At 47.9% G+C, this 15,691-nt stretch overlaps 1 protein-coding gene across 1 annotated transcript in view; it reads left to right on the top strand.

Moving 5' to 3' along the window:
- LOC142558501 (uncharacterized) overlaps nucleotides 1-15,691 on the top strand; it is a 157,551-nt gene that overhangs the window by 116,992 nt on the left and 24,868 nt on the right. Inside the window, exons 5-10 of the mRNA XM_075670628.1 lie at nucleotides 5,577-5,858; nucleotides 6,683-7,120; nucleotides 10,167-10,301; nucleotides 11,584-11,789; nucleotides 13,965-14,102; nucleotides 15,410-15,504. Of these exons, the coding sequence (XP_075526743.1) occupies nucleotides 5,577-5,858; nucleotides 6,683-7,120; nucleotides 10,167-10,301; nucleotides 11,584-11,789; nucleotides 13,965-14,102; nucleotides 15,410-15,504 (1,294 nt within the window). The remainder of the gene's footprint in view (nucleotides 1-5,576; nucleotides 5,859-6,682; nucleotides 7,121-10,166; nucleotides 10,302-11,583; nucleotides 11,790-13,964; nucleotides 14,103-15,409; nucleotides 15,505-15,691) is intronic.

Here is a 15,691-nt window from a genome sequence, read left to right as displayed (position 1 = left end):
CAGCCGAATCTTAAACGGACAGGAGTGCAAATACACTCGTGTTGCTGCATTTGCGCGCGCTATAAGGAGCTCCAAGCGGTGAAATAACTTATTTTGACTTCCCTACCACGGCGTGCCTCATAATCAGTATATATTTCCGTGGAATCTGAGAATTCCTAATTTTTTTTTTATAGATTTAAAGCAACTGATAAAATTAAGAAAAGGACCAGCATAGGACCGAGTCAGCCGGCCGAAGACCGTGGTAGTTGCAGACAGCTAAGGGATGCCCATGGTCCTGCAGTTGACACAAAACTAGGACGGCTATAATGATGGGGACGATACAGCTGAAACATATCATGAAGATATGCATAATGGTTTTTAATGACTAGACCTTACCCTAACGCGTCCGTCTCAACCCTTTTCCTCCCTCTGAAAAAGCCGTACTGTGGCCATTGTACAAGCGAAACAGCGTCATCGCTAACAGTTGACCGTGCTCTGCAAGAATTTTCTGCCGGTATCGCCATTTTCTTAAGAAGACTAGAACTAAGCCCCCGCTTCCTGAGCGCACATTCATGGAAGCATAATTGCACGATAAGAAATGAATAAAACGACAACTGCCAGTACAGTTGATTCCTTGCTTTACCACGTGCAAACGCTCACTTGGAACGCTTTCTTTCAGCCTACTCGATCAGGAGGACAGGAAATAAAGTACAGCCGAGTGTTGCGCAACCCCGATCGCTCGCTTTCTTCTCCCGTAAAGCGGGCAAGCTAGAGTTCAATGCGAAGTGTGCGGAAAGCACCTTGCGACGGAAGCAAAATCTCGCGCCCGAGTTGGGATATCGAAAGCGACGTTCGATCTTTTCATCCGAGAACATCGGGCGGATGCTTTAGGAGTGGCAATGTTACGGAAAGTAAGAAAAAAAAGGACGCTAGAGCACTCAGCAATGCGCGTAAACGCGCTGTCAGTGTTTACGTCTTCCGCTCAGCGCTCGCCATTCTCCCACCGCCCTGCACGCAGTGTTCGTTGAAACGTTTCCTATATTACTTGCACACATATTTCATTTGCATTGTGTACCCTGTTTTTTTCTTTCGTTCCGCGCTTATCTACGTTCTCGCGTCAACGCCATGCCGCCTTCTCACAACAACGTCAAAAGCTTTGCATAGATTGCGAAGTGTCGATAAGAATCAACCAACGCGCACATGCAGGCAGACTCACACACGCACACACACATACAAACTCTTGCACGGTTCTCAGCCAGAGTGTGCGAGGACGCTCTCATCCGTCGAACCAAATGCGTTCCGGCGGTACTCGCTCGAATGGAAAGAAAATGCGCTTCTTCCTTTCATTCTTGCTTTATCGTTGTTTCATGGCTCCCAACTTTCTCCTTGCGCCTTGCGTCGACCCATCATTTTCCGCGTATACGCTTGCTCCGATAAACAGCACAACCCTTTGGCACACGGAGACTTCGACGAAGCACTTAGATTCCTTATCAGACGTGGAATATATCGCTTCCGCGTCACCGTTCTCCGGTTATCGTGTTTACCCGTTGCTTAGTTCTTCTTTTATTTGCCAGCTCAAACTATCATTTTTATTTCGTTTGACGCGTTGTCGCCCCTTGCAGGTCCGGGTTTTCGCCATCACCTTCGATAAGTGGTGTTCCTGAACTAACGAAGTGTTCGCTAAACAAATATAACTCCGTTAGGATTTCCGGCTTATCATAATTTTGTTGTCCAAACTTTCGCTATCTCCAGTAAACTTTCTCGCTTGTCTACAGCGGCAGATAGCTGCGAAGGCCGCGTGCACCCAATCAAAGCTGCCCGGCCGTCGGATCTTCAATACGCGGAATTCTGATCAACTCATAGCACAGCTTTCAAGACACTCTCACTCACTTACACAATCAATCAATCAATCAATCAATCAATCAATCAATCAATCAATCAATCAATCAATCAATCAATCAATCAATCAATCAATCACACGATTCATCAAGGAAGCAAGCAAGAAAAAACACGCACACAGCGGCCTCCACAGCACAACTGGCAGAGCAGATATATGTGTCTTACGCAGGTGGCGCTTTGGGCTCCTACACCACGGTCGAAGCTATCACTTTCCCTTTCATTTCCCTGTGAAAAATCTCGCCTTCCGCGTAAATACGTTCCATACTTCAAGAGATAAGACCACAAGTCATCCGAGGTATCTCCGGACGCTCATGCGCAGTCTACACATTGCGTCTGATGACACAAGCTGGGACGAGGGAACGATACGAAAAACAAAGCTAACGCACGCGGCCAGAGGCCTCAAAGAGCGCCTTTGGCGCGTAGTATAAGGATGCGTGCGATCGCGGCCTAATGATTAGAGTATCGGACTGCTGTGCAGGGGCTCGAACCTACCACCTCACATGCCCGTTTCTTGACAGCATTATGAGCCGACCTCACCCACTCTGAGGTTGTATACAACAGAAAATTCGAGGTGTGTTGAGCGAACGCGTCACAGTGGACCCGAAATAACAAATTTGCAAGAAATACCAGGCGTAGAAAAATCGCTTTGATAAATACGACGGTGCAAGGTAACCCGTGACAAACGCAAAGCGGTCAATACGTGACTTTACCTCACTGTAATTACGCTATCGCATACTTAGATATTTAGCGGCGTTAAGTGCCGGACTAGTTCTTTTTTTATTGAATAGCACGAATAGCTTGTTGTTTCCTTATTTTTGTTTTTCAATATATGATTTTCCTCTTCTTTCTCCTTCCAGGCCTTCCGCTTCACTTGCATAATTAAGCGCTTCTGATGCAATGTACACGTGGTATAACACGTTTTCGAACGGCCCATCGCGGGACGCTACGGCGGCGAAATTGCCGGTGAAGGCCTCCAAGCTAGCGTGTCTTGTGCCAAACACCGGAACGAGCCAACCATTAGATATTACGCGTTAAGTTTGGGTGCTACACAGTATAGTCTTCCCAAGCCCTTCATTCAAAGGTAGTGGTGGAGAACGGATTACAAGTAATGTAGAAAAAGAAGGGAAATTCAGCGATCAGCACGTCTCCTACGTCTTTCGTTGCACACATTTTCAGTAGGTGGTGCTTTCCTTCTCCTACTTCCTCTTTAGTGCTTTAGGCTTCCCCTTGGCTTGCTGCGTGATCAATCTTGACCCAACAGCCAGCCTCTCTATCGAAGAGCTGCTGCGCTGCTGAGGCCGTGGTGATGGATACGCACTCGAACATGGTCTTCTATATTCGGGGTTTCGTCATCATTCCTGCGTTGGCTGGGTTGACACTTGATCCCTTAGTTATGCTGCATGAATACTTTTCAAGGCACCCTGTTTCCCATTTCTTGTAAGTTTATTTTTATCGTTTCGTTTTCTGTCAGCGTTCGTTTGTGTCCGCTATTCGGTAGCGTTAATGCGCGTTGCGTCAACGTGTGCTCTGTTCGTCACTCTGTCATTCTGATTTCTGATCGGAGAAAAACAATAACAGTTTCGCCTTAAGTGCTGAGCAGTGGCAGCGACAACCCGTCTCATACAGGGCAGCATGAAAGCGCCAGCTAGGCATCGGCGCCAGACAATAGATCAAGGGGCAGGGGTTGCACGAGGGAGGATTTCATGCGCGCATGCGCCAAAGCGCTGCTTCCACGGACGGATACTCGGAATAATTAAATTGCGACAAGATTTTTTAAGCGGTTGCTCAAGTGGACGAGCTATCACGTGAGCCACATAGGTAAGAGGCAGGGGAGATAAGGCTATGCATGGCTCACTTAAGAAACTCGCCATGCGAAGCAGCATAATTAGTTTTCTGTCTGATCAAGGCAATACCGTGGTCAAGCGCGGACCTCGAAAGAAGCCACCTGCCTTGTGCCGGTGCTTGTCACGGAACGTATTTTGTCGTGGACATTCCCACGCATTGCAATGCATTCGTAGGGATACTTCACTCTGTACACGTACTTTGCATATATGGAGTGCTGTTGGGGGGCATTCGGGGTCGCTGCATTGCTAGACTTGCCCTTCGATAAAGGAACCATGCAATCCATCATAGGCTGTCTTGCTGCATCCGTAATTACAACTCGCACCAGCGGAGGTAGCATTTTCACTATGCAGGGCCTGCGGGATCAGTGGCCGTAATCCGGAGGTTGGATGCGAAACAACGCGCGTTGACATTATGAAAGGCTCGTCCGGGATGCGCGCAGCAGGAACTGTGCAGAATCGCAGCAGCGCCGGCTGTTGTGATTGCGTGTAGCGTTCACATGGACAGGCATCGCAAAAAGCGTGACGTGGAGATGTGGTTCGCACGGCCGCACTCCTGCCTGTTTCTCCTCTGAGAAACAGGCAGTAAATGGCGTAAATATTTGTAAATCGCGCATGTTGTGCAAATATAGGTGTAGGACAGAACCCGCAAACTAGCTTACAGTCAATTAAGAGAAAGTATATTGCAGCCCCCATTTTGAGCATCGTTTATTTGATTCTAAATATTTTAATATTAGGCAGTATTAGTTGGGCGTTCGGAACCACACACGTGCGCAGCGCTGAAGGTTGTGCGTGAGTACCGTAGCGCGCCCGCACGATGCGGCGATAGTTGGCCGGACGCAAAAGCCGACAAGGGGATTGCTGACTTGCACGCGTAGGAACCAGCAGTGTGCTACTCAGCGGTTCCATGTGACGCCTTCTGCAACTGTGTAGCCAATGTCAGTCGCCACGAACTCAAAACACAAGCGTGAGTCATATCTTCGGCAAGGGCAAAGCCGCGGAGGCGTCAGTGCGCATGCGTACTGCGCATGCGCACTAACATTCCGCGCACTGACACTCCGCGGCTTTGCTGCGTGCGCAGAGCTGGCGCGGACGCCCAACTAAAGCTGTCTATTAAATCCCACAACACTGCGAACGCTCGTTGAGAGCACGCTGCGATATGCGTGAACGGCGCGGTGAAGAGCACCAGTGCAATTCACGCATACGGGTAGCGAGCGTGTGACGCTTAGCGATAGCTTACGCGGGTGGCCCTCGTGCCTTTTTGCGCCCTGAGCGGTCACTCCAGGAATTCGTCTACAGTGACGTGGGTTGACTAAAGGACCAAAGTAACACGCGAGCCTTGGAGAGTCTACGGCGTCACTTTTTATCTTCGTCATTGGACTTACAAACATTTGACTCCAAAGTTGCTCAGTCTCGTTTTGCACGGCTTCGCGTCCATTTTAACGCAACGTATTTCTCCTCAAATGCTGGCAGAATAACGGTCGTCGGCATACTTACGACGTTCCTGGCGGCGCAGTTAGACTGCGAATTCTCTTACAAAAATATTATCTGAATAATAGTACTATTTAGCATGATTTTTCATATAAGTACACGATGCTTTACCAGGCTGTTGCCCGCAGCAGCTAAACAGCATTACCAATTTCTTTGATGCATAGTTTTCACGACAGTGAATGCAAGGGTGTTGTTGCTGCGGCAGACAGGTGATCCGTACACTCTTCGCACTGCCAGCATTTGGCCGTTTGAACGTTTCTCTCTTGGAACTGGCTCTTACCCTGCGTTGCACAATGACTGATCTCTGATGTCCTTCTAATCTATCTCATCTCCCCAATCTTTTTTTTTTAATCTCCCATCTCGCAGACCCCCAGAACGCGCGCGCTGTCGTGGTGAACGAGACGAGCGTGCGCATCTGCTGGCAGCGACCCCTGTACGGCAACGTGTCCGGCTACGTGGTCAAGTACCGGGCGACGACGGAGAACGTCACCTCGTACGTCAACGTGACCACGGGCACCGGCGCCGACAAGTGCGTTCCGGTGCTCAAGCTGCGGCCCTGGACCGACTACGAGTACCGGGTGTACGCCTGGAACGGCCGCGAAGAGGGCATCGGCAGTCCCGTGGACCGATTCGCGACGCGAATCGACTGTGAGCACATGCTACAGAGCTAAGCAGTTTACAGATGACACGCCTCTTCGTACGCTATGCGTGGGTATAGCACAACTTAACGTCGACGAAGAAGAGAGACGAACGAAATAGTCGAAGCATGCGCTGTGCTCACAACCAAAGTTTGTTTATTAATGGGGAACGTTTATATATGTGGCTGCTCAGGCATAGCATTCACCGCTGCTCAGGCACAACGGTGAATGCGCGGTGCTTTGTCCACATTACAGTCATTTTCCACAAGCTTTCTTCCGGGAAGACGTGCACTGAACGAATAAAATAAGGAAAATTTCCCTGTGCACCCCCCTTGCACTCCCCTTTTATCGTGCTACATTCTTCATCCAAAATAAGGAGCCGTAAGGCAGTCAAATGCAATCCCCGCAGGCGGTGGAAACAATAAAATGGAGACGGAATGTGAAACCACCCACGTGCTCAAACGTAGGTTGAAAAATGATGACAAACCCAAACATAATAGAAAGTAATATGGAGCTTTCCTCTGCAGCGTCTGTGTTAGGTAGTCGGGCACGGAATGCACAACCCAAGCAATTTCTTATTTTTATTCACACCTTTCCTTGGCTCTTACAATGTCTGTTGTGCGATTTATCCTATCACGAAAATCCCACGAAAGTGTTCGGAAATGATTTCTCCCTTCTTTCTTTACCTTCTCTGCTACGAAAGCTTCCATTCACTATAAATTTTCGTGACTGTTCCACCGCGCAGAAAGTGTTCTTTTTCTCAAGAGTGCTTTGGCGTCGTATAACGTTCTCAACCCTCCCTCTCTCTCTATCTCTTTCTCTCTTAAACCTCAGACTGCCTGATGAACGTCTGCAAGCACGGCTCGTGCGAGGCCACGGACGCGCGCCCCGGTTACCGGTGCGTGTGCGACCCGGGCTTCTACGGCGAGGCGTGCGAGCACTTCGACCCGTGCTCGGAGAACCCGTGCAAGACGTTCGGCACCTGCGTCAACACAGGTCACGGCGAGTACCGCTGCGACTGCTTCACGGGCTTCTCGGGCCGCAACTGCTCCGACTTCAACCCGTGCCTGCTCAAGCCGTCCGCCTGCCTGCACGGAGGCGTGTGCCAGTCCAACGCCTCGCACATGTTCACCTGCCTCTGCGTGGACGGCTACTACGGCAAGACGTGCCACCAGTACGACCCGTGCTTCTCGTCTCCCTGTCTGCACGGCTCTCGCTGCCTGAACGAGTCGGACGTCAAGTTCAGCTGCAAATGCTTGCAGGGATACGCGGGTGAGTGCAGATCGCCGCAGCTGTGGTGTGGAGTTGCCAAGCGTTCCGAATTTAGTGGGGCTGGTCCCGAATTGTGAGGTAAATGTCCCACCTCTAGTATTGACCCCATGGGGACGGCCAGATGCCTCGATTTTTGGTATTTCTCTCTTCCACTGGATAACCGTAAGTAGACAAAATTTGTTTTTTATGAAACCTGACAAATCATTGGCCCGTTCTTTATTGTGTGCATAAAGGCAAAAGCGGGTTCCAGTCTTGTTCTAGTTCTGTTACAGGCTACAACCATTAGCAGTACGTATTTCCCTATCGGTTTCCATGTGAGCCAAGCAGTTGCACTGCATCGTTCTTATAGTAAACACTGGCGGCTCCTGGCACCGACAGGGTCGGTAACTGCCAGCCCCGCCCTCATCCAATTCCACACTTTCCTCACGCTTCTTCCCCGACTGCGTCCGCTCGAGTGTTGGCAACACCATTGTGGTCTGCTGACTTTAGAAAAGAAAAAGAAACTAAAACGCCGCAATTCGTTATCCTTTAGCGATAACCGGCAAAATTTTCACGCTTGATGCTATGCCGCACAATGTGCTCCAATTAAGGATAGTTTCAGAATACAGAGGGCACTGCCACTAGTATACAACACTCCGGGACAATAGCCATGCTGTGTGACATGCGCGGTACGCAAGTTAGTACACAAACATGTAAGCTAACAACGTGTTGGTGCACTGCTAACCAGGCGCAAATTTAAACGACAAGGTTGAACGTGCAGAGCCTGCCAGAGACATCGGACACGGAATTTCCTGGTCACTCTGTTAACTGGGTGAGCAAACCTATACCAGTCGCAGCTGGCCTTTGTCTTTAAAGGGCCTATTTCAGTGTTGGTAGTAGCGCCGGCACACATTTCAAGAGGCAACACGTAACTGCAGTGACCCGAAGTGCACTTTCTGAATGCCGCACATTGCATCGGCTCTTTCCCTAAAAGGGTAGGCCTTTTAACGCGAAGTCGGGATGATGCGTGTAAGATTTCTCGGACGATCCCACCGCTGTTACCAGTTGTAAGGGTTGAAGGTCGTAGATAGGAACTTGGGAGGAACTAGGTGAACAGGGTTTATTTACAGTATTTACATTTTAAACAAGTGATACATTGACACAGTCTAGCGCGACTCCCAAATGGAGCCCGCAGGATGAAGCATACAGCAGACGAGCACACAGCTCACGAGTACATTGACGAGAACAGAGCCCGACGACGAGCCCACTTTAGCAGCCGACAACAGCCGCTTATAAACACTCCGTTCGACGTCATCGTTCGACGACATCGTAGACAACCCGCCTTTTTGGAGGAGGAGGGCTCACACACGCACGTACGCACTTTCTCTGCCCTCCCTCTGATGGCAGACGACCTTCCAGCACTCGGAGCTGACCTTCGCAACGCGGCCGTCGTGGTGTCCATTGTCTTGCGTCCCCGTAGTCAGCTGGTCACGCCCGACCCCAGCCGGCGCCTCTAAATTCCAGAGCTGCCGTTCTCCTGTAGTCGCCACGTGTGTCAGCAGACTGTGAAGAATCCTGGGGACCCCGCACCGCAAAGCATCCTTTTGGGGAGGGGGGGGGACTCTTCTTGCTGCCGTAGTCCGCAGTTCTCTGAAGTGAGTTCATGGTTGGTTAGCTCTGTCCTCGCTGGTTTTCTGAAGGGCGCCCCCACCACGGGTTGATGGAAACACGTGCAGCGGGATGAAATAGCTTTGCAGAGCAGTACCCCTGCAGGCCGATCCTAACATGCGTTATCATGTCGTACAGTTTTCGCAGGCCATTTCCACGTGTTTTCGTGCGTGCATATTACCGCCAGACCACCACAGATGGCCGTGGGTGGTTATAACAAGAATTCAGCCTTATGCGCTTGTGCTTCGCAGTCTCGGAGTGAGAATATCCAATATGACTTGAATCTTTCGTGGTGCACACATATAGTGGAAACCCACTTCTTGTTCAACTTAAATTTTTGTTGTTGGAGCGTTCAAGCTGTAGAGAGCATATGAAGTTTCATTTGCTCGCACACGCTTTACCGCGTCGTCTTTTCAACAGTCCAGTTTTCAGTTTGTGCCGGCACGATTTTCAAAGGATCTGTGCAAGCAGGCGAGTTGAGGCAGTCTGGTAACTTATTGCAGATTAGAAATCTTTACACTGTATAGGCCTGCAACCTGTCTGAGAAAAATAACGTCTAAAATAAGCGGTAAATTTGCAAAGAAATGTAGCAGCACTGGTAGGCTCCTCTCGCGAGAACGTAGTATTCGGTGACATTTTGGTAGTTTGGTAAACACCTGAAACATGTGAATCAATGAACTTGCAGACATCACGTGCCAAAGGAGTAGTCGCATCATTTGCAGGTTTGCAGAACTCTCGTTCTGCGTCCCTTATTAGGATGGCTATCACCTCCTAACGCTTTTGTTTGGTGCAGGTAATTCCTATGCTACCATACTAAATAGAGGACAAAAATATTATTACAGTATATTCCACAATAGCAGGCAACTAGGGAATTTTAAGTTCAGCGATTCACGCATTCTCATATACGAAATGTATAATGACAGTGAAATTTATCTAAATTGTTCCAACATTGAAATCTCTTCCTTTTAGCGCTTCCAGGGCCATACTTAGCGTAGCATTGAGATGCTCACTTGGTCAATACCTTAAGAAACGAGAAACTTATATTCAATGTCTGCAAAAGTCAACTAACTCCATTTATGAAGGCAACGCTTGATTTTTGTAAATACAGATGAGTCTACGCTTCATATTACGATAACATTCCTGTATTAGAGTTCACGAAAACCTGAAACGAATGAGACTAAAGCAGACGTATTTATTTTCTTACTGATCTGGCGGACCATCTGATCATGCGACAGCTTGTCTTTTTGAAGCACGCGATACGTGATACAACACAAACACAAGCAGCCGGCGCAAGCGTGCGTACGTACGCACGGACGCAAACGCGGTCAGCAAACGTAATGACACATGTGATTGCAGTATGTGACTAGACGACTGTGTCACATTGCACGTTTCATTGCAGGAAACCTTTGCGAGCAGAACATCAACGAGTGCCTCTCAAGCCCTTGCAAGAACCGCGGTGAGTGCGAGGACGGCATCAACAGTTTCACCTGCCGTTGCCCTCCGGGTTACGGTGGCCCACTGTGCGAGCTCAGAGGTAGGTCGTTCGTTTACTTTTTGATTGCTGGAACCTAGCAATCTACTGCATGGTCGATAAGGTCACATGATTTTCAGTTTGGTTCTCAAAAGACATGTTTCTTTCCGCAAGTCAAAACACACACAAAAGGAAGACACTTAGAAGACAACACGGGCGCTGTCTTCTATATGTTGTCTTCTGTGTGTCTTCCTTTCGTGTCTGTTTTGACTTGTCGCAAGAAACATGTCTTTCGGCGAGCACCAACTAGGGCAAGAAGCAGTTCTATTGTTTCTCGAAGGTTACCGGAAGACAGCGCAGGAAGCGAACAGTTAAGCACCAGTACTTGTGTAAGGTCGCACGCATAGCGCATACTAAGAACTGGGAAAGACAGCCCGTAGGAAAGCCATTGGCAGTCAGCGCTCGTACCGTCTAGTTTGTTGTCTTGTTCATGTCCTCGTCCCTTCGCCCCGCTTCAAGAGGATTTCTGCAGACGGTATCGGCTTGATGAAGATACTCAACGAATGCATACGACAAGCGATACTGCGCGAAAGAGCGCAATACTTACGGCGCGTAAGATTTGGCCAACTGTCGCGCCACTGCTTTGCATTTCACAATCAAAATTTTTGCACCTTTTAAGGTGCTTCGTTTGTATAATGGCTGAAACGAAATCTCTGAGTAGTAAAATACATGTATAAACGTTGGTAAGGACATATTCTTATTTTAGTTTTAGCGAATATTTTAGCCTTTAAATATTATAGTAGCGACACAACCTCACGAAAGCGACATGAAATAAATTTTATGGCTATCCGTGTTAAACTCTCGTGCCAGATATTTTGGTGCGAACTAGATGGTGAGAATTAATACATTTTTTCACAACGGCTACTCACATCGATGGCGTAGTTAGATCTCTCTGTTGCGCACGACACATTTTTAGAGCCTTAAGGGTATGGGACACGGGACCATCAGCCCTCTTAGGAGCACGAAATAATTTACTGTGTACGAGAAAAACTGCACCCTATTGAACTCCATTTTTAGAGTTTATGTACTCCCGGTGAAGGGCTTTAGCTCTACCGGTGGAGTTCACTCTGCACCACGGTTGCTCTTTGCGCATTACGACCAAGTATACGGACTGGCTAGCTACTATCAAAACATCAGCTGTTCGCACCTCCATTTACTCCTACAATGTACTTTCCATGAAACAATACGCTTGAATTGGTGTTAAACCCAGCATTTACACGACCTTTCAGCCTTTGAACTGTCATCTCGAGAAATCTACAACTCAGTTCTCTCGTCATCTCAACAGACGCCTGCCCGGAAGAACTGCAGCAAACGGACAAGGGCACATTCCACTGGCAGCCCACAGCGCATGGCTCCGTGGCCAAGGTCGAGTGCCCGTACGGTGCCTACAACCCGGCCAGCGAGTACAAGTACGCGAGACGAAAGTGCCGTCTGCTGCCCAGCGGACAGACGGGCTGGATGAAAATTTCGGCGCAGCACTGCCGGTATAAGGTGAGGTACACGGGACAACACCAATCTCTTGAGTTTAGCTGGTAACTCTTAACGAAGGCCGTAATTTGGTTTAGTTGGCCTGCCATACTCGGAACCTAATCTGCGTACTAACAAACGATCCAGCGCTTTCTCGATTTCACCCGTTCAGATTTTCAAACAAAGAAGTCTGAATTAGGGTAGTGCCACTCATTCATCTAGCCACCCTCCTCCTTATTTCGCACTTCCGCCATTGCCCCTGCGTGATTGGATCAATGCGATCACGACGCATTTCCGCATGGCCGCACGATCACAAGATGCCCTAAATTGACAAAGACGAACCTAAGGCTGAAGTACACACAGTGAAGATCACACACAGTTTTGCATCTTATGGCCATTCTTTTCATTTTGGCGCTACTCAGCTTTCCAGTGTAATTCTTAAGTAATTCTTAAGTGAGTAAGATCTGTCGAGATGAAATCTTGTCCAGCAACATTGGTTATTGTCGGAGTACACTGACATTTTTTTGGTTAGCCGTTCAGATGACACGTTCTTGTACGGTGCACAACTTTTGTCTCGGTAACAATGCGCATATTGCGGATATGAAAGCAGTAAAGATTCATTGCTGATCAAATATTTAAGAAAGAAAACTGTACAATAGAAGACCTAATATTATTTATAGTAGGTTATGTTTTCAGATGAGACCACTTCGCAGAGGATGTCTTGTCCTTTCTGGTAACTCCTGCATCCTGCAACCGTCAGCAAAGAAGGAATTATGGCTTTTGCGCCATTATCGATTGCTCAGAAAAACGTAAGAGATGCGTAGAAACGTCGTCTAAAGCCGAGGCCGAACAACTTTGGGGTTTCCTGCCTATTATGGGGCTGTCATACTTACCATAGTGTTAGTGGCCCAAATATTTTTACGAATGCTTCTTGTAAATTGGAATTTCACAGTAAAGCTCACCGTGAACTGGACGAACCAACTGGAATACTGGCACTTAACACAGCTCATATTAAAGAAGACGGCGTCCACATTAGCGTTTTGTTAGTTTCTGTAAATTTCTTAGTGCAGCAAATAAACCATTACCTTTAATTGTTTATAGGATTCGATTACTTGCTCAACATCTGTAAGAATAAATAAGAAATTATTGTGCCCCATACTAAAGGCGTCAAAGTCCAGTTTCTGAGCATGCGGGAATTCACACAGGGCTCGTGTTCTCAGGGGATGAAAGAGCGAGGAGAATTATGAAAGAAGGGAAGAAAGCATAAGTTTACACTGGTGTTCATCTGCCTGCTGAGGTCTTGTCACATGGTTTTATAAAAAAAATTACTCTTCTTTTAAATACTGCTGCACTTTCTCACAGAATAAGTGTTTATTTTCCTACTTTTTGAAAACATTGTCATGTAGAGATACTCATTTATTGTTTTTTTTTCATTTTGCGTGGTTAGCGTCTATATTTATATGGTACGTTGAAAAGGATTCGACATCAACATCGACGGAAGCAGCACAATATCGGTGAAACAAAAGTAAAACGCCATTTTTGGTACTAAATAAAAGCAGGCAAATAAACCGGCCTAGAGTTCCTTAATGTACCAACTTTGTTCTGCTTTTTTTTCTGACCCATCGATAAAGGCGCAAAACTCATATTCCCTTCTTTGCTGACGCTTGCTAGATACAGGAGTTACCAGAAAGGAGAAGACATCATCCGAGAAGTGGTCTCGTCTGAAAACATAGCCTACTATCGAGGCGACTGCGCTATAAAGAATATCAGGTCTTCTATTGTACACTTTTCTTTATTAAAAAATGTGTAACAAACAAAAAGATCAGAGTGTTTCATTATTCAAGTTTCTTTATTACACCCTACTTTACTGTCTTGTACAAGCAGTATAGGGACTTGACAGAGGCTCAGCTGGGCTTGCCGTCGTCTCAGCGTTTAGTTAGGAGACTATAACGGAGCGATGGCTGTGACGCTACAAACCAGTTGTAGTCCGAGTCCGGCTTTGTTCCTCGGCCTTTGGCTCACCACTCTAGCTATGAAATGACGACAGCTTTCATGATGACTTGTGGTTATTTCATAGTGTTATAGCTAGCATGTAAAGTTCAAGACTAACCTTTGTTATTTTGAACGTTTTCTTCCGATCTTGGGCCGAGTTTGACGACGGTCTCTGAAGTGCCCCATCATTGTATTGCTGTGACGCAGAGCTTTCAGACGGCGGAGAACATCACCTCCGAATTGGAGTTCCTGACCCACGACCCGACCAACATCAGTCCTGAACAGCTGCAGACCTTCGCTGACAAGATTGAGCCGGTTGTCGAATACGCCATCAAGGATATCAAGGTAAACCAAACGCTGAACCTGCAATGTTGCAAACACTGACACCGAATGCGGAAATTTGTTAGGAATTTACGCGCATCCGTGACTTGCTGGTATCTATGTTTATTACGGTAGAATGCGAATTCAAGAGGGCATGGCCAACAACGAGCTGTCCAGCGTGTGTGTGCGTGTAAAGTTCTGTGGACAGATGCACGGTCTTCCATGTCACCTGTTGACTATTTTCCATAGCGCGTGTAATTTTCATCCACTATCGTGACTTTGCTCACGCGTGACCTTTATCATACTTAAGACTTTCTCGAGCATGTTCCGACGGCAACTAGTTGTCTTCATCAGGAGGTTACCGTTTGTGCTTACACGTATGGGTTCACGCCTATAACGTTACACTTGCGTATCTGCTAATAGAATTTTCGTAAGGAGTGTTCCTAGTCTCAGCAATCGGTTTTCTGTGAAATAGCAAGTCCTTAATTTACGAGGATTCGGACTCTCTCTTTCTTGAGGTTAAAGACAGCCGTGTTACAACAATTAGGAGGTGTCATAGATATATTTTTTCTTAATAGTATTGCTTACAAACAGAGTGAGAGAAGTGGTTCTTGTGGGAAAGGAAGTAAGGCTGGTACTATCTTCTGCAACCCATGTAGGAGCACGGCTCAGCGCCAGCAGGGTGGGGGAGATGGGATTAAAAGAAAGAGAGGGTAGAAGGGAGAAAGGTAGAGGGTCGTCCCAGCAACATCAGAGCAGCTCAGCCGGGATTGCCCAGTGGTTTCGACCGGAGGAATAGGCTGGAGGTAGACCGTATAGGAGGTGGCCCAGTAGAAGTGAAGTAGTGGCGGATCAGGAAGGCCGAGGTGGGGGGATGGTCGTCAGGCCATTACCTTTGTAGAAATTTCCTATAGCCTCGCCAAGAGCTCCGACGAGCCGAGATACTCGACGACACTTAGGAAGGCCGGTAGCTGATTACAACAGGAGAAGAGGATATCTTCCTGTCGTGAACATAGGAGCCCCAGGCGGTGGAACTCTTGCAGAATTCGGCCGAGGTGCTACAGGTGAGCAGGGCAGGCCAGCAGGAGGTGCTCCAGAGTCTCTGGTTCACCACAAGAGGCACAAGCTCGCGAGGTGGCTTTCCCAAGGCGGTGCCGGCGGGCTGCCGTCCAGTAGCAGCGAATTCGCAGTCGGAGCAGCAAGAGTGGGATATAATCGTAGGGTTTGAGAGGTGGGGAAAGGGTAGGCAGTCGACAACCAGCAGGCGATGTTTTCTTCGTAAAGAAATGCGGTTCTCGTTCAAGTAACTTGGCGCATACATTCCAATGCAGATTGCACAAGCCATGATTCACGTGATCAGCAACTTCCTCGCCCTCAATGACAGCGTCATCGCAGAAGGAGACGCGAAAGGAATGGCTGTTGAAAAGTAAGTACTCATGCAGCCCTCACTGCCCTATTGACATGGCCAGCGAAGGATATTGCGCAAAGGGTTGACTTTAATTTAATAGTATTAAGGAGGCATCAGTAGTCGCAGTGTTTTCCAGAAGAAGGAAGCGGTCGACAGAAAGGCTCGTTGTCCATTTCTGTCTGTCCGTGACTGCACGCCCAACCTT

This window comes from Dermacentor variabilis, chromosome 9, assembly GCF_050947875.1.
Source record: "Dermacentor variabilis isolate Ectoservices chromosome 9, ASM5094787v1, whole genome shotgun sequence".
NCBI lineage: Eukaryota > Metazoa > Arthropoda > Arachnida > Ixodida > Ixodidae > Dermacentor > Dermacentor variabilis.
The sequence above is the reverse complement of the archived record's forward strand: the minus strand, read 5'-3'. Positions and strand labels throughout refer to the sequence as shown.